The 22341-nt window shown below is 44.1% G+C and overlaps 2 protein-coding genes across 3 annotated transcripts; both read right to left on the bottom strand.

The window, feature by feature from the left end:
* Positions 1-136: 136 nt before the first annotated feature.
* nelfcd (negative elongation factor complex member C/D) lies at positions 137-6322 on the bottom strand. 2 transcript variants are annotated; one of them, XM_083668371.1, is made up of 15 exons: positions 6134-6322; positions 5902-6014; positions 5665-5774; positions 5388-5497; positions 5024-5131; positions 4541-4693; positions 4152-4282; positions 2800-2965; positions 2378-2512; positions 2057-2196; positions 1705-1819; positions 1481-1576; positions 1218-1358; positions 787-916; positions 137-648 (listed from the first exon to the last, which is right to left on the bottom strand). In XM_083668371.1, the coding sequence occupies exons 1-15, from the start codon at positions 6191-6193 to the stop codon at positions 614-616; spliced, it is 1743 nt and encodes a 580-aa protein (XP_083524497.1). In that variant the 5' UTR covers positions 6194-6322; the 3' UTR covers positions 137-613. The 2 variants fall into 2 exon arrangements, with proteins under 2 accessions (XP_083524497.1, XP_083524498.1); XM_083668372.1 differs by having other exon boundaries at positions 5902-6011.
* Positions 6323-6788: 466 nt separating this feature from the next.
* Positions 6789-21894, bottom strand: kdm5ba (lysine demethylase 5Ba). The gene is made up of 27 exons (XM_083668399.1): positions 21581-21894; positions 19080-19157; positions 18245-18367; positions 17851-18021; positions 16633-16758; positions 16242-16335; positions 15793-15890; positions 15362-15520; positions 15100-15219; positions 14687-14845; positions 14318-14499; positions 13893-14055; positions 13643-13762; positions 13149-13343; positions 12597-12778; positions 12172-12296; positions 11835-11985; positions 11547-11667; positions 11077-11432; positions 10209-10347; positions 9807-9986; positions 9499-9660; positions 8868-9329; positions 8626-8716; positions 8326-8525; positions 7861-8124; positions 6789-7650 (listed from the first exon to the last, which is right to left on the bottom strand). Exons 1-27 carry the CDS (start codon positions 21731-21733, stop codon positions 7513-7515), a joined length of 4512 nt encoding a protein of 1503 aa, XP_083524525.1. The 5' UTR covers positions 21734-21894; the 3' UTR covers positions 6789-7512.
* Between the last annotated feature and the right edge of the window lie 447 nt (positions 21895-22341).

The raw sequence follows: 22341 nt of genomic DNA, 5'->3' as shown, positions 1-22341 counted from the left end.
GAGCATGATGTAATATATTGAAAATTATTACCATTTCAAAAGCCTATTCATCCAGTACCATATGAAGACACATTTGATCACACATGACTAATTATTAATATTTGAGAAATCAGATTAAACGCATAAAAAGCACACACATAATTAAACAAAACATTTATTTTTTTTAGAAAATGACAAAACCTTGTCTACACAACTAAACTCAAAGCCACTGATTTATGAAGCAGCATTGTAAAAGAGGTTCTCTTTTTAACCCTGCAGACAACTGCAATGACTAATACACCATTTTAACAGTTCAGAAATCATGTCATCTGTTTTTACACCTCATTGTCTATTTGCAAATGCATGCCAGTCTGGCAGCATTCCATTTGTCCAACGCAGAAACAGCCAGGGATGATAGACTCATGACAAAGAGGTCCCGCCCTCTTCCTCTCCATGGTCATCCTGCTGCATCCAGAGTAGGGTGAAGTTGCCTGACACTGGTCTTGGGTCAGTTATGCATTTTACCCCCTTAATAGTTAATGTTAAGATTTGGGAAGGGTAAGTGGATCCTAGACTTGTGCTTCAGGGAAACATAACACTGTCCTCTGCCATGGTCGACCCAAAGGCATCCCTCTCAGTTCATCATGATGAAGTTGGACTTGCAATGAGCTGAAACACAGAAGAAAAAGATAATTACTTGTATATTCAATGTTCATGGAAATGAAAAAAAGTGTAGATGTCATTCAATACTATTCGATGTGTAGATGAATTGGATCATAGCAGATTCAGTATGAGAGTGACGCTGACCGATGAACTCAGCAACAGGGTCATGTTCTCCCTCTGTGCGGATGGTGCCAGCAATGCTGTCGTTCTCAAGGATGGGCAGGAATAGCTGAACAAAGTCTGAGGTGTAAGGGGGAGCAATCACATCCAGCACCTTAAAGAGAAGACATGTCAATAAATGTCCTGAATGAGAACAAAGGAGGAGCAAAGTGGGTAAAGAGTTTACAATGGTATCTCCTTAATATGTCTTGATATATTAATTGGTTGTATATTGTTTGTCCTCTGTGGCTCAGTTGGTAGAGCATGGCGCTAACAACACTTAGGTTGTGGGTTTGATTCCCGCTGGGACCATATATACTGAAATGTATGCACTCACTGCAATGTAAGTCGCTTTGGATAAAAGCGTCAGCTAAATGATATATATTATTATATATATTAGTTTGAGCAGGCTTTACCTCAGTAACAAAGTAGCGGATGAGTGAGATGTCCGTGTTGAGTTTCTCCAGGCACTTGCGGATGTAGCCGACCACAGGCAGCACATAGCCACGGCTCAGCAGGTGAACCATGCGGTCTAACAGGGTCTTCTTCAGCTCCATCTGGGAGGGGGGCAACATTCACAGTCAGGTGGGAGGTCATCCACTGACAGCAGTTTCAGTGGATTTTGAGTGGGCTATCTCCACAGACAGACAGACAGACAGACAGACAGACAGACACACACCTGCTCCATGACGTCTAGCTGGGAGTGTTCTGTCTCAAAGAGCTTGATGAGCAACTGGAGGACCTGAGGATGCAGGAGCTGGTGACATGTGCTGATCTGGGGAACAAAGAACAAGAGGTCAATTTCATCTAACTGTAACAAAATAAAGCTTAACAATCGAGCTGTCATCTGAATTTGGGGGTGGTGGGGAGTAAAAGCACAGTCAGTTGGAAAAGGATCCCTACCTCGTCCAGAAGTGCTAAATGGACAGGTGTGTGGTCTGTCTGGAGCTGGAAATAGCGGGGCTCAGACACGGTCCAGTCCACCCACTTCAACACCCCCATGGCAACCACCGGGAAGCTAAATATGGACACAGCCGCAAAACACATATGGTCACCTGGAGGTCACCCAGAGGTGGTAACAAGGCTCATTCCCTCTCTCATACTTCAGCCACACACTGTAGTCATGGCGAGGCTGACTGCTGGTCTCAAAGTTGCCTTTTACATTCTCTCAATGGTTACGGGTAGGATTGGGGTAGGCTAATTGGATCCTAGATCTGTGCTTATGGGCACCTTATAACTTGAGTACTTTGCTTACCGGATGCACTGGTACAGAGTACTGAGTTCAGCAACAAGCTCTGTAGCTCCTTTGTTCTCATTGCAGCACAGATTGTGGACCGTCTCTATGGCCTTAGAGGTCGACTTCAGCTCATCCTTGTTAATGTTAACTCGCTTGTTCTGGGATGGGATGACAAGAGAGGTATGGCATTATCTAGAGAACTTTTCTTTGGGCAATCTTTTTTATTGGACTGTATTCTTCATCACTGCATGTATGACCAAATGGTCTGTGTGAGAAAATAAGAGCGTCACGAAACATTTGTTAAGACTCTGTGACAACGGCTCCCGAGGTTCCCCATACCTTTTTCCATGTTTCAACCACACTAGCAGCGTAGGCCAGGATGTGAATGTATTTGTGTTTATGGTCCTGGTTGATCTTGGAGCCTGGCTTGAACAGCGACTGCATGAACAGGTCCAGGAAGGCAGGCACTCGGATCTAAAGGATATTGCAAAGCAATCGAAAAACGTGATCAAAACACAACATTGTATTGCTGAAAGAAGATCTCAGTTTAGGCTACCAGGAGTTAATAACATATGCCATTTAGCTGATGCTTATATCCAAAGCGACTTACATTGCAGTGAGTGCATACATTTTTCAGTATATATGGTCCCAGCGGGAGTTGTGTCACTCCTTTTTTTCTAGGCAACCAGTGAACACATTATTGCTCTGTTTAATCTAGGATGTATTCCTTGTGAAGGTGGGAATTGACTCTATCCTCTCACCAGCTCCACAGGAGGTGGGTCCATGCTGCTAAACATCTTGAAGAGGACAGTGATGTCAGCAGGGTTGAGTGCTTGTTTAGACAGCATGGCCCCTAGGGCCTGGCAGGCTCTGGGGTAGGCTGCTGCTGTGCCCAATGCAAGGGTGATCTGACTGGCATCATGACCCCTGAGAAACAGAAAACAGTCAAGTATCATAATACCACAATGAAATGCTGAACTTGACAATTCTATCTAGACTGTTACACAGATGTGTCATACATGTATGCATTTTTAAATAAGATGATCCCTAAATACAGGGTATCTGCAGGTTTCAAGAAGTTACATTTAAGACATTTTATAATGCCACTTGGAATTCAATTTAATTCCAAATTCGCAAAAAAATTATAGCCTGACCGATACCAATTTACGAGAGACAAAATTCACCAATTTGAAATATATCTGCCATTATATTTTCTCTCAGTGGTGAAACGAAAAACAACAAAACACAGGATTTTTTTTACAACAAAACACAGGATTCAGAATATAAACAGTGCCAAAAATATCCTATTATTGCTGATTCAGCTAATATATTTTATTAAGACTAGTCAATATACTGTAGGTACAAATCCATAGCTCAATAATGACCTGAAATGATCGGCACAGATAAATAGAGCAACATTTACTTAATTTATCTGCACAGTTACTTTTTCTAGGCTATGCCAAATGGGAATTGCACATTGATAGTGTTAATAGATAAAAAGACTGATAAAGAGATTTGCTGTGAAAATATACTGCTAGAATAACTCCTGCACTTTGTTGCCAATCCCTGTTATGTCCAATAGTAGATAATTCTAGCCCTCCCCAAGACAAACTTTAGCTATCGTGATACATTCCTCTCTCCTCACTAATGTCAACAAACCTGCCGTGCTCCATTCTGTAGCTGCTTGTGACAAAGGTAAGACGTCTCTGAAATGAATGGATAGCTAGCCATGTTAACTGGTGAAAGATTATTTGTAAATAATATCTGAATGTGTGACTCCTTATGCCGAATAACTCTCTTTAGTTAGCATCTTTGCTAATTAACTGCAGTCCAAATAACTAGCGTATCACTGTATCAGTGCAATATGTCACCTCTCTGCCAGACACGCATAGTGCAAACGAAACGTAGCAAAAATAGCAGGTAGTCATCTTCCGATCACCCAATTGTTCTAAGATCAATGAAAGCGTTATTTAAGACATTTCTAAGGCCCGCGGACACCCTGAAATATTATGCTAACATTAATAACTTGACAAATCTTTTTCCCTCTGATTAGTATGAAACTAACATCCTGATATAACAGTAATCAAATGGTGTAAAGAGAGCTAAGTGGTACCTTTGATGTGCTGATTTTTGCACCTCCTGGCCGATCCTGCGCATGGCCGACCCTCCTTGTTCCTCCTGAGACAGTAGGGACATCATGGCCTGGGCAAACAGGTACGTGTGCTCCCCGTGACACACCATCTTCTGTTGGACAAAAAGAACAGAGAGAACAGTTCAGCACCAACCACAGACAATACAAAATACCCAAGACAAAAGACAAGTGGCCTGGAACACCATGTGACGCAGTGCTGCCAATGTCCTGCTGCAATTACACATTCATTAAATAAGGCAAACTGCTTTCTATTACTGTACGAGTTCTTTGAAATGTGCTGAAATCCTCTCATGTATTCCCATATTCACAAAATGGTCAATTTAAAGATATGAAACTTCAGAGAGACTGACAGCGAACTCCGGCAGGTTCTTCTCCAGGTTATCCTCTCCACCGTCCAGCAGCGTAGCCAGAGACGTCCTCAGAACTCTGGAGAATACCTCCAGCTGCTGACACGCCGTGGACACACTGGTGATCTCACCCTGGTACCCTGCGTCTGAAATGAGCTGGACACACACACACGCACGCACACACACACACAAAATCACCATTGATCACATGTAAACATGCATGTGGTGGTTGCTGTTGTTGATGTTGTTATGATCTACATGTATGACTAGGCTGTATGACCCATTATCCGTAAACAAGACAGCCCATGCAGGTGCAATAAAAGGATTGTTAAACATAAAGTGTAGAAGTGTTAGAACCTAGGGGGGCACAGCGTAAGCTTAGTTGTCTTAGTGCACAACGCACTGCGAAATTGCAAGAGTACATGCCTGACACTAAGATGTGACAGTGGCTGTTGTGAAATGTTCTTAACTGTGGGTTAATAGTACCTTAACTGTGAAATTGAGCATGAGGCAGTCAGGGTGGGCCTCGGCCAGCTTGTAGAAGAGGTCTCTCCAGGTGGTGTGGGCTATCATCTGCTCCAGCCAGGCAGGCGTCTGAACAAACACACAGGGGAATTATTACAGGGTAACATACCAAACAGTACAAAACAAGGAGATTGTAATGGATAATGTTATGTTATTAATAAAGTTGTCTTTAAAGGGAAAACTATGAGGAAAGATGAATGGATGAACAAACAAACAAAAGAATGCCACTCCTCAGCACCTGTGACATGAGAGTCCAGCAAAAAGTTGGTTGATTGTAAATCGGTTGTAAATCACTGGTCAATGAGAATTAGATCTGACAACTCACCTCTCCTTCCACAGTAAATATGGAATCAGCTTTCTGAGGGTCAAAGTGCTTTATCAGAAGACTCTTCAAGTGATTCTCCACCCGCTCCTGCACTTGAGCTGGCTCTACACCTGCAATACAAACAAAGACGAAAATGTATTTTATCAAGTACAAAACTGTGCCCTGACTGAGTCTTTCCTGTACATATGACCTGACAGGGAGAAACTCTGGGCCCTAGAACAATAATATAAGTTCTAATGGCCCTGTTTCATCTTATGTGGAGGATGCCAATGTTTACCCATCTGGATGAGCCACTCTGCCAGCAGGTTAACAGTCTGAGCCACAGCAGAGTAGTTCTCAGAGAGGAGCTGGATAACATGCTCAGGTGAGCCACCAGCTTGGAAATACCTATGGAAACAGAGGCCTCTTTGGTCAATGTTTTGACTGCAACTGTACACTAATCAAGCAGTACTCAAGGTACATTAATGACTAGAGTTTCTGTCACGTTCAAGAGTTTGAAAATGTAGACGTTTACGTTTTGAGGGTGTTGAAGACAGCAGGCTCCATGATGTAATCCCTGCTGGTGAATTTCTGTAGACAATCCTCCTGAACCTTCCCATCGTTCTCCCCTTCAACATAACCGTCCTCCTGGAAGAAAGTCATATCACTTCAGCAAAGAAATGTCTGTACTTCATATTGTGTGAGGATGGTAGCTAGACCCACAAGTACCAAGCAATATCGCTAAGGCTGGAGTGTAGTTTAGTTACCATATTGCCATCGCCGGATCCATCCCAGTCTCCAACTGTCCCGTAATATTCCTCGTCCATGATGACGAGTGTACAGTGTAAAACAAGCCGATCTAGTTAGCTTATTATGCTGGAAGCAACAATACAGAAGGGTCTGTGTGTTTTCAAAACAGTTAACTTGCTAGCTATCCATCAGGAGGATGTGGCCAAAGCAATCAGTAACATTTCATGTCCATACTAGTAACCTACATGCGCCGCCTTGTGGCTTGGAGGACTAATGCATGGGTTGGGCGCAGGCGTGTCTGAAGTGGAGGTGCTTGAGGGTACGAGTAAACAAAGGAGCGGACCTGTAACGTCATAAATGCTGAATCCAAATCGGTCCCATAAAGATACATTATTTTAATTAACCCTTAACACCAGTCATGTCATGTCAGAGAGGCTTGGATAGGTCGGTGTGAGAAAAAAGGCAAACATTCCACCTAGCCAAGGTGTTATTTTTTATTTGGTTCTTTCAGATGCTATGTGCCTAGATAGGGTAGGGCTAGGGGTGGATATGAAATTCAGCAAGTGTATATCACAAATAAGTCATCTATATTGTTGTTCTTTGTATAGCCTTTATAACAACTGATTTAAGATCTTTATACATCATGAGAGAAAAATAAAAGCAGGCTGACACTTCTGGGAACAAATATTTTTTTTATTCCATAATGCAAACTGCAACATATGAATTACATTTACCCGAAGGCAGGAAAAAAATCAAATTATACCCGTGGCAGTTAAATCACACAGTTCTTTATGTTAGCCATGTTGAAAATCCAACACACATTACTTTCATCTACAGCCTAAGTGGGCATTCTATCAAGTACAATTTCTAAGCACAAACATAGCTCAGACGAAAACTGAACTCCAACAAATCAGTTCAGTTATTGCTCAGATAAATAATATTAGCTCTACAAGAGGAAAAAAGGTTCACATTGTTCAGATGGATGTACAAAACTGTGGGTTCCAAAAAAACGGATGTCCAATTGACTTCTTTTGGTTGAAAAATCCCTGCATTGTTGTTTACACATGCAATAAAGTCGGTGAAGTGAAAATGTTTCCACATTTTATTCTCCTTCGCAGTTGGAACCTCAAGCAGTACAAATCTGCATCATGTCATTGATTGGAAAGACGAGTTGATTGGCTGAGAAGCCAGCCACTATAACAAAACAGTGACAGAAGTCTGTAGCTCTGAAAAGCAGTCTGAGGAAGAAGGAAGTAGCACCGTTGTCACCAAGAGCAAGATCAAGGAGGAGGATAAATGAAGAGCACAAGGCAGAGTGAGAGGGAGTTCAGTTATTCACTCAGAGCTGCAACTTCAACCAAAACTGATGATCATTCAAAAACAGTTTTGTTGGTCTTCACTTCCTCTCTTCGCAGTCTGGTTGTGTACAGCTTATACAGATATAGTCCTCCTTCTCTGCCTGTTCAGCAGACAATCCCACACAGACCTGGTGGAACCACTGATTGCAGTTGCCGTCACATTGGACCCAATTCACCTAAGAGAGAGAGGAACACACACTGGTCAGCTTACAGCCAAGAACAGGGTCTCGTTCGTTGGGGTGGAGCTTTCCAAAAAGATTTAAACATTTGAGTAATGGCTGTGTGGCCCTTTACCCCATAAGGTTCACTTTTTATATAGCTTGTACAACGTGAAACAGGTGTAACTCAGAACCATAATGCATTGCAGTCCAGGAGGTGAGACTAACCTCTTTCCCTTCTGGCTCTCTGCACCACGGGGCAGCACACAAGGATACGTCATTCTCCGAGTCCGATGGGGAGAGGTCAGAGTGGGTGTTGGTGGGGGAGGTGGTCCCCTTGGCCTCTTGGCTCCTCTCCTTGTTCATTTTGGCCTTCTTCTTGCGGGGCTTCTTGGCTTTGTCCTTTTGCTGCGGGTCTGAGCCCTCCTTGCGCCGCTTGGTCTTCTTGCTCTGGCCATTTGTAGCCTCCTTCCTGAGACAGGCTGCTCCGTTCTGGTGAAAACACGCCATGAAATATGATTAATGTTGAAACATACAGTACCAGTCAAAAGTTTGGACAAAAACTTGCCAAGAGTGTGCAAAGCTGTCATCAAAGCAAAAGGTGGCTACTTTGAAGAATCTAAAATATAAAACATATTCTGGTTTGTTTAACACTTTCATTAGACAATACCAATGCTTGAAGTAGCTTGTTACCTGGTTGTGTGGGGAGGGGCTCCCTCCCTGAGAGTGGTGCTGGTGTTGTTCCTCCTCTGTGCTGTGCTGGGAGGTGGGACTGTCGATAGACCTGGGGGCCAGTCTGGTGAGAAGGGATCTGTAGAGCTGCTGAGTCTCAGGCAAAGTCACCTGAAGCAGGAATCCCTCCACCATCAACTCCTCCAGCTCTGGGCTCAATCCTATAACAGACACAAAACACATGGTGAAAATGGGCTGTATTCAGTGACACATTGATAAATAAGTGAATGCAATTTGTGTTGAGGTGCATTAGGTCCTGACCTTGCAGAGGAATGCACTGATGCTCTGTGTAGAAAGATACACCATTCATTTCCTGACTTGGAGATGAAGACATCCCAGAGCAATGTCTCACCTGCAAGAGTAACATAGGTATAACAAAGTTAGCGAACAAAGTAAGTGACAAAAAAAAAAAAAAAAAGTATCTGTAGATTATTATAACAGAAACAGTAAACAACTAGCATAAACCACCAGGGTTATCAAGAAAGGCCAGAGTAGCAGCCTACTTTTCCATTGGCCTCAGCGGTGGGGCTGTTCCAGCGCTGCTGCGTCAGAGACACCTCCTCCAGCATCCCCTCGGCAGACGCCTGCTGCACACGATGCTGCCAGCGGACCGTCCTTTCGATGAGGAAGCGAAGGGCATCCCCCTCGGGCAGACGCACCCGGATCCTCTGCAGGGACGCCAGCAGGGGCAGCACCCTATCCAGAGGGGGTTTCTCCGAGCGCCTGCACAGGGGGCACAGCCAGGCCTGGTCGGGCCAGGTGTCCTTGGGCCCAGACACGCAGCCACAGTGGAAGGCATCTCTGCAGAGTTCGCACTGCAGCATGGCGCCTGACGGGGCCTTGTGGCACACACACACCCGGAGAGCACCACTGTCCCCTGTAGGGAGAAGCTTGGATTCGTTGGAAGCCCTCAGAGCCAGAAGAGTCTCCATCTCCTTCTGACGCACCTCAGCCAGAGTGGCCATCTGCAGAGGGGGACAATCACAACAGTATTAAAGGTACATAAGAAAGAAATTGTTAACAAGGCAGAGTTATTAAAGTAAGTAAATAATTAAGACATGGGTCCTCCTTTCTTTCTTTATCTTTCTTTCTTTATCTTTTTTTTACAGAGTGGGAGAGAGTGAAAGCACATACAGCGGAGGCGGAGTCCTTGCTCTCTAAGAGAGCTCTTTCCACGTCACCCAGACAGTCCAGCTTTGCAGAGTATTTGTTGCTGCCCTGTGCCACTTCCTTTGCCCTTTTAGACTTTTGAGTTTTATGAGGCCCCGTTCCAACCTCACACCTGGGGCACAGCACCTGAACACACAAAAGGTACAGTAGGGAAAACCCTGAGTAAGCACAATATCTTATCAACGCTTGCATTCTACTTGATTCTATCAAGCAACATACTGTGGAACACAATATTATTATGTGTACTGGCATTGTCATTCTAGATTATTTACCTCCAGCAGAGAATAAGGGGAGTTCTTAATCAAAAAGGTTTTGGCTGCACTCTCCTTCCAGGCCTGCACGTCAGAGACCAGGGCCTCCAGTCGAGAAAGGGGGTCAAGCCACACTGGGATGGCATTCGCTCGAAACACCAAGTCAGAGAGGCTGTCCAGCACGGGTATACGCCCTCCGAGCTGCACAGGCACGCACACACACACACACCCGTTAACAATGTAAACATAATATTTTATGACTAGCTCCATACACAAGGGTTAATACACAATATACACAATATGGTTAATACACAATATGGTTGGAAGACACAATGATGTAATTATTGACAATCAGCTGAGAGATCAATAAGATAATGGTGTGTTTAGCATGTGAGAGATGGGAGGAGAATGTCAGTCTTATACCTGTAGTGCCTCTGCCTCCTGGAGCCACTCTTTGGCCCTATAGACTGCATCCTTAAGCAGGAAACAGTTGGGCAGATCGGCAGGGATGCTCTCCACCTCCTGGATGGCTGCTTCAAGAGTTTCCACACAATGACGAGGCCTGGAGGAAAGAGCAGCAGGCTTTAGAAATACTCCAATAAACATGATGGAACACAGCATTATAAATCAATACTTCAACTTATTTGTAGCACCTAGTTTTGTGATGATACGCAACTTGTTTCACAGTTCATATGGTTAAAGTGCTCATTTATCCCACTGGCACACGATGAGGTGTCAGACCTTTCGTCTAAAGTGTACACCAACAAAAATAGGACAGATCAATATAAATCAATAGTGCTTGTAGACAGTTATTATGGTCAAGTCAATACCTTACATCCCACTTCGTCAAATTGAACACTTACTGTCTACGACGTCAAAATAGCAACTGTCACCTGATTTCAAAACACGTTGCTGCTGTCCAACTGGTTTCTCTATGTAAACTCTGCTGTTGGCCAGCCGAGCACTCTCCAAACACCCTGATCCAGTTAATCCACCAGGAAGCAGCTTTGCAAACCTTGCACATTTCACTCCCTCCTGGCTGAACTTCTAAGCAGCTTTTCATAAGGTAGGTACCAATGCTATGTATCCATCATGTCAGTGTCCTTCACTTTGTTTCCCCCTTTTACATTTAACACTTATCCTGTTCTGGGTTTGCCAATAGTAATAATAATGGCTTCCCAGTCCATATGGGCTGAACCACAGTTCATTCCAAAGGGATAGATATCATTCTATAGTATATTAACCAACGACTGAGCCACTCTCCACCTCCCCTGCCCGGCCCGGCCCTCACCTGGCCTCCATGAGGCTGAGCGCCCGCTCCTCCCAGTGCTCTGACACGGTGAGCAGCTCCTGCAGACGGGCCATGGCTCTCTCTACAGAGCCATGAGGGGCCAGGCCCACCCCCTGGTCTATCAGCCTCCTCATGGTGTCCAGACACAGACTGTGGGGCCTGCTGCTGGCCTGCTGCACCGCCTCCAGCCAGCGCGCCTGCTCCAGCCTCTCCCTCAGCGGGGCCAGCTGGGGCAGCTCCACGTCCAGGCCCAGGCTCACGTCCAGCAGGCCCTGCAACTCGGCAGGGCTGGGAGCCTCGTCGGAGAGGAGCTTCTCGCTGCGCTGCTGGAAGTCGTCCACTCTGATCAGGAGGTCCTGATGGCAAATGAAAAGGCGCATTTAGGGGCATTTTACGTGGTTTGTGTTGAATTTGACTTGTCCAGTGTTACTCCTGGAGGACCACAGTAGGGGATACCCCAAGCCCAGTACCTTCAGTAAGGGGGCCTGACGGATGCTGCAGGGCAGGTTGTGTAGCTGCCTGACAAACGACCTCAGCTCCTCCACAGTCAGCAGGTTCTGGCTCTGAGACCTCCCTCCTCCAGACCGATACCTAAATACACAGAGACAAACTGAATAAGGCAACTGGAAAGTTTAAGAGAAATGACTAAACCACAGAGTACAATAGTTAAAATACTTCAAATTAGCATCCTTTGGCCTCAAGGTGTGTGTGTGTGTGTGTGTGTGTGCGCACACATGTGTGTGTGTGTCAGTGTGTACCTGGTCTGCCTCTTCCCGTTAAGAAGCTGCTGTGCCACCACGGCACACTTCTCAGCGTCCACGGTTACTATGCGTAGCTGACGCAGGAGGTCCGTCTTGGGGAAGGACTTCACCTCCGCCTCCTCCACCAGAGAGCGGAGCTCCTCCAGGCCTGATAACAGAGCGACAGTTCCACACTTTAAAACAGAGGCAACACATCTACAGAGCTGTTCCATTTGTGTAAAATAGTCAATTGAGCTCAATACCATATACAAAAGTGTGGTGATAATATTCTATATCCAGGTCAGGAAAATGTGAGGCGAACATATAAAACAATGACTGAGGAAAATTAACTCACCTGCTTTCTTGTCTTGTTTAGCCTCTAGTATGTCACTGACATGAGAGGCCCAGTTAGTATAGGACTCTGCACGCAGCCTCACCGCCTCAATCATGGGGTACAGCTCAGCCATTGTGAACCTGTAGCTGTAGGTAAAAACAGATAGATACAAATCAGGTGTCTTTCTAAAAACTCTAATGTTAACTGCTTTCCCAACCGAATATTGACTAGCCAGATGAAAAATGTTTTAATGACGAGGTCTTGGAGGTAAAGGTTCAATGTAGCTTAAATTGACTGAAAAGATCTCTCTCCCCCTTAATGTGAAGTTGATCCACATGAACAATTTCTGTAAAACATGGGAATCTATGTAAAATGGGGACAATTGCTGGAGATATCAACATTCTAATGTGGGCATTCACAGTTACAGTGGCAGTGGTGAGACTCACTTGAGCTTGTGGTTGTTGGGGTTGCAGGAGCAGAGGTCCTGGGCGTGGTGCAGACACACCAGCTGGTTGGGGCTGCAAGGACAGGTGAGGGCAGACAGGTAGCAGGTGGTCCTGCACTTGGAGCACTGCCTCTCCTCATCTGGCAGTAGGTCATATTCTGCCTGCTGGGACTGTATTACACCCTGGGGACACGCACGTGCGCATGCGCGGGCACACACACACACACACACACACACACACACACACACACACACACACACACACACACCATTAGAGGAGGGGAGAAAGTGTTCCTCTGGGGCTGCACATCTGCTTTGGTGCCTCTGTGCTGCATCTGGAAAAATGCTGCATAAATGCACTTCATCAGATTTTGTTATGTTTGGTTTGAAATTCTTTGCTTCTTTGTTCATAATCTAGTTACAATGTGACCAAAACAAAAATTACTCCATTTGACCCCCAGAGAAATTCCAAGGAAGTTAAGAGATATAGCATCAGAGACATAGCTTCAGTATCACTGATGTCAGTTGAACCATGAAAGGTATCCTCACTCACCATTTTGCAGACTTTCTCCCTCAACTCCTTCTCCTCCTTGATCATGATGGTCATGTCCTTCTGCACAGCTGAGGCCAGGACCACGTCCATAGTATTTGCCTTGCCGGCCATCTTACAGATCATCTCGTCGTGGGAGAAGACACAGTACCTGTTGAGCTGCCGGTAATGGTTCACACACAGACGACCCATGGGCATCTGAGGACAAGAGAGCAAGGGCCTCTGGGTTAGAACTACACTCTACTACAGCAGTGGTCGCCAACAGTGGTCCTCGAGAGCTTGGTGTCTGCAAGTTTTTATTCCAGCCAAGCACTGAAACACCTGATTCTTATATTTAATTGTTCGTCAGTACCTTGATTAGTTGAATCAGGTGTTTCAATGTTGGGCTGCCACAAAATCCTGTAAGCCTGTAGCCCTCCATGACCAGGGGGTATTGACTGCTTTTCAGTTTACCAAATCATTCACCCTTTCATAATAAGCGTATTAAGGGACCTTACCCAGTCCATAGTGCTGAAGTTAACAGCCTCAGCGAAGTTGAAGCCCTGGTTGAATCCGCTGTGGTAGGCTCTGGGGAAGGTGATGACAAACTCACCAGCACACTGATTGGTACGATAAATCTAGAAAAAATAAAAGGTTAGGTCTATGCTACGCCTGCACACCGTTTTCATGACCAACTGCAGAAGCCCATATCAACGGTTCTCCTTTCTGCAGTTTTGATAGTGTGCGTTTGTTTGTTTGTTTGTTTACCGGGACGCCAGAGTTCATGAGTGTGTTGGGGTTCATGATGGTGACTAGCTGGTGCAGGAGGTCAGGCTGGGACTCAAACAGCTCAGGTACCAGTTTCTTCATCACCGCCTCTAGCTGCTCTGCAGCGTATCCCGGAGCCCCATACCACGTCTTCGGCTCCCCCCTGGGGACAGGAGGACATTTAGTTAAAAAAAAAAGAAAAAACGCTATTATTGCAGTAATCACTTAGAAGGTTGCATTTTTACACACGCATCGCTACAATATCACCCCCATATTGGGCAACTGAGGCTCCTAAACAAGACAATACGTATTTGAGAAGATACCTTGAAACAAAAAAAGAGGAGGCCATTTGTTTTGATCTCTGCAATGTGTTACACTATACTGTAAAACTAATGGTGTGTGGGGGCTGAGAGAGTGTACTGTACCAGTGAAGGTAGTTGATGGAGTAGCTCCAATGGTCCTCGATGTGCCAGCAGAAGGAGGAGAAGCACATGCCTACGTAGAGCCAGGGTAACTTCATCCCACAGATGTCGGCCGTAACGTGAGTCAGCACTGAGGAATCCATCACTGGCATGTTGTTCAGGTTCCAGCCACTGCTCAGGTAATCCTGCAGGTCAGAGACAGGGCTCCAGGTGACTCACTGAGCAACAGTGTCGGGTTTCACGGGCTAGAGGTTACAGCTACAGGACAGGTCTCTTTTGAGATCTAAAACCACTTGGTCAAAGATGATGCACTGCTAGTCTGCTACCATGTTTAATGAAGCCAGTGTAAACCAAAAAAAGCACTTAAAATACCTCGTCCTCGGGGGAGACTTTGAATCGTCCGTTCGGGATGGGAAAACCGCTCCCAAACTCCTTTGAGGCGATGTCCGCCCCATACTCCACAGTGACGTCCTCCTCAATGGTGCCGACCAGACGCCAGAACTCCTTCTCCACCAGCTCTGTAGGAACCATCTGTCAAACAGAGAGCATATTTAGTTATTCCACCTGTTTCAAATGGCTTCCAATGGTCTGGTTGGAGCGTGGTGCTTAAAACATCAGATTTATTCCTATGGCCAAATACTGAAAATATGAGTTAAACATGAATTGCTTTGGATAACGGCAAGTGCTAAATGACTGTTTTCCTGTTTCCACATTCAGACTAAGCACAGATTTGTTACATGTACCTCATCAGTAATAAGTTGATGTAGATCTACTGCCAAACTTACATGAACTGGCATGTTGAAATAGTCTGACTTGAAGGAATCAGCCATGTCTCCAAAAGATTGTAGGTTGTAGTCCCTGCTGGCCTGCTCAAAGCCAAAGGCGACCTGAGGTTTGCCGCACTCCTGCAGGGCACACAAGACAGGATATGAACACAAATTTAACATCTCAGTCCTAACTGCCAAAATCAACACCAACAGGAAATGGCAGTGAGCCGATGCCAAACATAATTTGACACACAGACATTGAACATGTTGTTTTTTTCACCTGTGCCAGGCACTTGGGGCACCTCCAGTCGCCTTTGGGGATGTCGTGGAGGGGCGGGATCAGACAGAAGGTGTGGTAACTGTCGTCACAGCCATCACACAGCAGCAGTCGGTCCTCATCGGTCCCGCTGCCACACACCGGACAAATGTATTGGTCAACCTGAGGAGACAGCACAGGGGAGAGTGAGCCTTCTTTTCTGCTAGTCGGTCAAATAACATACCAAAATAGGACATATTGGCATTCATGCCTCACCAGGATGGGTGCCATTTGCTGGCGGTAGATAAGAGTTAGCTATCCCATTATGATGTGAAGCACTTTCCAAAAGCCCTACATGAATGCATGCCAGTTTTCACAGTTTTTATTGCAGTGATAATGAAGAGACATTTGGCTCAGAATGGCTCATTACAATAACATATAAACATATTACTCACTGCGGGATCGTTTTTTATACTAAGTGCATTTTCTTTCTCGACGACTGGCTCCACATACTCTATGGGTTCCTGTTTCACCTGCACAGGCGTGACTTTCACTGAAAGACATGAGTCACATGGTCAACGGAGGGGAGCATACATGACCTACCTACCATACCAACAATCTTGGTCTACATTTTTTTTGTATTATTTAGATTCATGTTCATTTAATTTAACTGCTGACTTGGTGTGTGCTTTTGTTTATTGAACAGAAGGAAGTGAATAGAAAGGAAGAGGTAGACATGAAGGAGAGTTGTGTGTCAGAATAGGGGTGGAACTTTCATAGCAGTGTTTATGGGTAATGTGTAAGGGTGACAGAACTAACAGTTAGACCAACCCCCATCCTTCATCTTGTGAAATATAATGCACTTGTTTGAAGGCTATGATGCCGAAAGGTGGTCAGTTCTTACCAGGTTCTGGCTTGGCCACACATGAGCCCATCCTCCTCCTCAGGTTGGGCCGGTTCTCAGAGTCTTCCCCTTGCTCAGCCTTCACACAGCCTCCCTGCAAGAGAAACAAAATGAGAGAGTGCAAGAGACACAGAGAGAGAAAGAGAGAGAGAGAGAGAATCAGGAACGATTGCACACACACAAAGCACTGGCACTGTGTTATACACAATGATATCCAAAATGCATGCAAAGTTGCAAACCATCTGGCCTACAGTGGGAACTTGGACATTGAGTATTTGTTTAACTAGGTCGTTCATTCAGCCAGTGGGTTGGGGTGGGGTTTGGAGTGGAGGACCTAGGGGCCATTGAGGGGGTAGAGTTGTAATTATTTGGGACCGAGAAGGAGGCTCACCTCTGCTCTCATACGCTTGGCTCTGCGGGCAATGCTGCAGGTCTCCACGGGCTGGACAGACTGGCGCTGAGGAAGGTCATGGGGAGTATACTCCTTATCCTTGGTGTCATTGGTCAAGGTGGGCTTCTGCAGAGAGAAACGGTAGATGTGGCATGTCGAGTTTTGAGTTCACACACACAAAGTTCCCCAAACGTGATGTATAATCTGATAGACTAACAAGATATCAGCTACAAGGTAATCTTCACCTGCGTCAGATGGATTTAGTCAATTAATCAGAAACAAATCAGAAGCTCTCATGACAACATTCGCAACATTCTCTCTCAACATGACCTTGTTGTTGAGCTGAAGCCAGCTCCTTGTCACTAATAATACGTTATATTTTATTCTCATACCATCTGGCAAGTAAACCAAGCGCTTGAAACAGGGATTGTGGTTATTTAAGTTCCTAGTTGTCAGGGCTTTGGGGTTACATTTTCAAAGGTTCATCAGCTTTTAACAAAATAATTTACAATAATGATTAACGTTGTTTATGATTGTATGATGACAAATACAACTCACAATAATCTAATTCAAAATCCAAATTACCCATTACTATACACAGAGTCAACTGTTGCATGTTTTTGTTTGCCAGATTAACACCGCGGCAGTTGGCTTTGGTCTTTTTGTTGAAACCTCTCAAATGACCAAGAGGACTGACAATGTTTGGGGGACCTATGGAGACAGGACTCAGTAAAGACAGAAGTCATGCCAGAGACAGAAGCCTATAAAGGGGAGGGAGGAGGAAGAGGGAGGGAGGGGAAAAAACGGGGGTGGTCAAGGGCAGCAAGCTCAGCAGCATGCACTGCAGAGGATGAGGTGCAAACCACAAAAACCAGCAGGGGCCCCAAGGTAGATGAGAGGCTACAAGACACAACTGAAGTCAGCACTGAAAATAAACATGGAGGGAAACCAGCACTGAATCATACAATATTTACCCCCTGGGACAAGAGCTTGCTATGACGATATTGGTTTAATGGCAGTTTGTCGTCAAGTTTCCACCCATGTTTTTTAAATGTCCCAGGCCTCTGCTACATCTCAGTTTGTGTGCCACACTGAAAGTCACATTATCAAAACAGGAGTGGACCATCTGGTCCGATTAAAAAAAATAATCGGCTAGAGGGAGGAAGGGACAGTGCAACAAGGATGACGAGAGAGAGAAAGAAAGAACATCTGACTTACCAGAAGGTTGGCTCCAGTCTGGAACAGGTTGTAGGGGTACAGGATCCTCTCATAGTGTGCCCGCAGATGAGATCCTATGGCCTTGCCCGGAGCAAAGCCCATCTTTAGGGATATCTTACTCCATCGCCTCTCTCGGCAGACCGCATCAAAACCTCCCTCATCATTCACCAACTGGGGGAGGAGGGAGTATGTGAACCAATGTCGCATGCGTATGCATGTGTGTAAGCATGTATATCTTTGTGTGAAACAATTGCAGAGCATAGCACCATCAGTAGCAAACATAGGACACCCAAGCTTACTTTATAACATATTTTTGTGCCCTGGAAAATAACCAAGAACAACCCGCCAGTTTTCCAGTTTCCTGCATTCAGTGTCTGCCAGAAGTAGTACATACCTTGTTGAGTTGGTACAGGTCCAAAATCTTTCTTTCCACATGAGGGATTTTCAGGGTGCATCCTTGCAGCTCCCAGAATTTAGCTATTTGATCCAGGAAGTTGAGCTTGACTCTGGTCTGAGCCTATGCAATAAACAAGAGCGCACAACGCACATTACATATACCACCCTACAATACCACACCATCACATGGTGCATTACATGCATAACATCATATTTGCATAATCAGACCATGGCCATTAATCCTCTGCTACTTTTAATTGGAGATGACAAGAGGACATTCACATTTAAACAAGCTAATTGAATCAAAGGGGGTAAGGGGAGGTCTGAGTACCAGTGACCTTTGCCCAGATGTCATCAACTTTCTCTACAGGGCACGTTTCAGAGGCCAAGGAGCACTCTGGATTCAATAGGCACCCTGCTGCTGAGGGTTAAATGGCCTGTTTAAACCCTGGGTCTATTAAAAATGTCACTCATTGCATCAATGTAGCCTTCACTTTTCATTTTCCACATGGCTGATACATGTATCTATCTATTTGATCTGACTTTTTCTATTTTCAAGCATTCATAAGAGTAGGATAACAATAACAAAATTCACAAGAAAGGCAAGCCTTGCCCCGAAAAGCTCTTCCCTTCCCATGGCATTATAAAAGTTTATTCATTCTAACAAATCAACACTGGGTTACAGTACATACCTACACAAAGTTCATCAAGATAAACAAATAGATATATAGGTCATACATTCATTAGCATTTGTAAACATTCACAAGAATTTATAAATATTCACTTATGTAAAGGTATATATGAAGAGATATCATGGATAAATATGAACATGCCTCAAGTTCATTAAGCCTCTGTATCCGGGGAGTGAAGTGCAGTCTGTCCACATCACACGCAAATGGCGGCTGCCAGTTCTGCAGGAGTTAAACAACACCATCTTGTTAGCCAAAACTCACTGAGCAGTTACTAACCTTTTTCCTAGCTGATCCTCCATTTTAGAAAATCATTATCCGTTGACCTACAGTCTACTGTGGCCTAATTGAAAATACATCTGAATACGGTTTCTACACTGCTGAGGGACTGTGTAACATGAAACATTATGTTCCATAGGTAGAGCTATACACTGGCGGACATTCACATGATTTCCCTTTTCTGATTAGCATACCAAACAAGCATTTTATTTAAATTTTTATCTTACAGATTCATACAACTACTTTATCTTGGTGACTAAGGCAATAGGCGTAGAAAAGCTTTAGCCTATACAATCTGTAATGTAAAAAAAACAGGTATATTTCTGTGCTCATTCTTATTTCAATGGTGGAATCACATTATGTTTCAGCACTGGTCCATTAGATTAGCTATAAAGCTAAGTCATTATAAGTCTATTATTTGATATAGGCCTAGGCCCTGTTGTTTTCTATTAAACATTGGATACAGAAATGTTTGCCTTGAATGGACAGGTTCTACAGCCTCCCTTATCTTTGGAGACTATACTGGCTGTGACTTTGCATTACAGCAAGTTTAAGCCATCTCAGGGTTTAAGTATCTGTTTAAATGTAGGCCTACATAAGATTATTCAGGAATACTGAAGTAGTCTACAAGTCTAAACACATTGATCATAATACTTCAAAGTTATTCCTACTCGTAACTTTGATTCATGATACTTCAAAGTTATTCCTATTCAGCCATATCGACAAATAGCAACAAATGGCCTTGGCTATCCCCTTACTGTTTTAAAAATCTGATTCTTAAGATTTCCACCTTTAACCAGACCCTTCGGACAACAAAGAACAAACAATTTTCACCGGAGACCTTGAGGTGAATCAACAAGGATCATTGAGGGTCCAAGTGCCCTGAAGCCATCAAAAATGCTGAGAAAAAAAATATGGATCCCCAGGGGCCTGGGAGGAGGGGTGTTGATGAGACAGCCATAAATTTAGCCTCCATAGATGACCCTTTGACTCTGAGCGCTCTGTCTGCAGCACACAGCCCAGATGGGGGCATGGTTTATGAAACAACAGGCCTGCATTTCCATCAGCCTCTTTGTGGAGAGGAACTACAACAACAGGGGCATTGCATATTTAACCACTCCCCTTCTGCACAAACAACGTCCATCCTCTGGACAACTAGGCCTAACCAAAATCATCCATTATTAGGCTTTACCTACTACAGTACAGTACACACACCTGATTAATTTCAGTAATGTGCTAATCCACAGCGTTGTTGCAGGTTGACCATGAAAGGGGATGACAAAAGGGAGCAAATAACACTGAAGCACTGTATTTGCAATATAGGCTAAGTGGGCCTAAATGATGGAAGAACTATAACATTATAGCATTGAAACACTTATTTTTTTAAAGCAAAAACACCATAAACGCTACAAACACATTCCAGTAATGCATGAGAAGGCTACATGTCGCTCCAAGATAATTAACACACTAGGGCACAATCAAGGCATAAGTGTGTGAAATTTTTTGTAAACAAAAGCACTGACGCATACTCAACTAGCCTACATTAAAATAATCTAGGTTGAAGGCAAGACAATCTCATTTCAGTCAGCACAATAAGCTGTCCCTAATACCCTAGAGGAGATTTTACAAAGATATAAAAGGTGCTCACTCCATTACCTAACATGACTATGATTAGAAGTAATTCTCCTAACCCAAATCTTGCACTACAGAACCAGGCAAGATCCTCCCATGTTCGGAGGTCCACAACAATAACCCTCTTTTACAACGAGCTTCTACTCCCTTTCTCCATAAAGAGTTTGATACGATGCACGTAGCTGGTTGCCACACGACACGGCAATCCAGCATCAAAATACGGCCATGTGAATATCAGTTCACTTGATATGTAAAATATCCTCCAATTGACCAATGTAAAAAAAGAAATCTATTAAAAGAAATCTTTAACACGACTTGATAAATGGTCTTATTTCCGTGTCGTATCACAACAAACTCCAGGAAGTTAGTGGGTAGCCCATCATCTAACCACTATTTTTCTTTTCTTTTTTGCAGATTTACTTAGGTTTCACATTTAAAACGGTAACGTATAGGATGATGTTGCGTCGAATATAACCATTAGCTACTTTGAAGTAAGTAACTTTGTCGCGAGCCTAGGCAAATAATGATACGACGCGTGCTTGAGGGTGCACGCGCGCACACACATACACACACAGCTACGTTCGCATAGAAGCTGGCAATTCAACTCAAGCCGCAATCCGCCATGTTGAAAATCTGTCTAAAAAGATAACTTAACGACTAAACATATTGTCAGCAACTGTTGGGTAATACGTCCTGCAAGAGTTTGAAATGGTAGCGTGAATTAAGATACTCACCTGCGGTGGTCGGACCTTGCAGATACCAGTTTTCTCTGCAATAGGCCGTATTTTGTTGATATACGCAAACGGGTCGGCAAATTCCTCCCAACTGGGCTCAAAAACAGGACACTCCGGTGGAGCAATAAATTCGTTGGGCTGAGGTTGGGTCATCGTTGCATCTTCGTTCTAAATAGTGGCTAATTGCAATTCATCGTAGCCTATTCTAATTAAAGTTCAATAAAGCTTGCCCTCTTTGAAGAGCTTCTCCCTTTAACTCGGTCAATTAAGAACATCACTACTCAGCACTCACTCATCGAAGTCGCTCAGGCATTATCTGGTTGTGGGGGACAGCTCTGACTTCCGCTTCAGAAAGTAGAGACAGAGAGGGATACGGTCGAGACCACTACAAGCACTACTGACAAAGATGGACACTCAGTCTCTGTGCATGGACCACAAACAAGGCTTTCTATATTATTATTAATCCAAGCAAGCTGTCATTTATAGAGCTTCAAATACGATAATATTTGTTAATAAACAAACTGAGTTGCACAACAGTTTCACTGTTTCATTAAACTAATGGCTAGTTAAGTAATGAATCACACAACTGAAACTATCTATGGAATATTTAACGTATATTTGAAATAAACATATATGGCTGAAAAATCGAAGCAAAATGAATACAGTTTATGTTAAAAGAATTTAAAAGTATAAACCTATACATACATATATTTTGATTTGATTTTACAATACAATGGCGTTCAAATAAATAGATTTTTTTA

Source organism: Argentina silus, assembly GCF_951799395.1.
Source record: "Argentina silus genome assembly, chromosome: 4".
NCBI classification, from domain to species: domain Eukaryota; kingdom Metazoa; phylum Chordata; class Actinopteri; order Argentiniformes; family Argentinidae; genus Argentina; species Argentina silus.
Note: the sequence above shows the minus strand (reverse complement) of the source record. Positions and strands in the feature narration are given on the sequence as shown.

Excerpts from the sequence above, each read along its gene's own strand:
- nelfcd (XM_083668371.1), bottom strand. The coding sequence starts at position 6,193 with ATGGACGAGGAATATTACGGGACAGTTGGAGACTGGGATGGATCCGGC. Across the intron at positions 2,513-2,799 it reads ACCCACCTCCTGTGGAGCTG|ATCCGAGTGCCTGCCTTCCT; the intron begins GTGAGAGGATAG and ends AATATCCTTTAG. Across the intron at positions 1,359-1,480 it reads AGCTAGACGTCATGGAGCAG|ATGGAGCTGAAGAAGACCCT; the intron begins GTGTGTGTCTGT and ends CCCCCCTCCCAG.
- kdm5ba (XM_083668399.1), bottom strand. The coding sequence starts at position 21,733 with ATGACCCAACCTCAGCCCAACGAATTTATTGCTCCACCGGAGTGTCCT. Across the intron at positions 15,521-15,792 it reads GTATAAAAAACGATCCCGCA|GTTGACCAATACATTTGTCC; the intron begins GTGAGTAATATG and ends CTGTCTCCTCAG. Across the intron at positions 11,668-11,834 it reads AACGGGAAGAGGCAGACCAG|GTATCGGTCTGGAGGAGGGA; the intron begins GTACACACTGAC and ends CTGTGTATTTAG.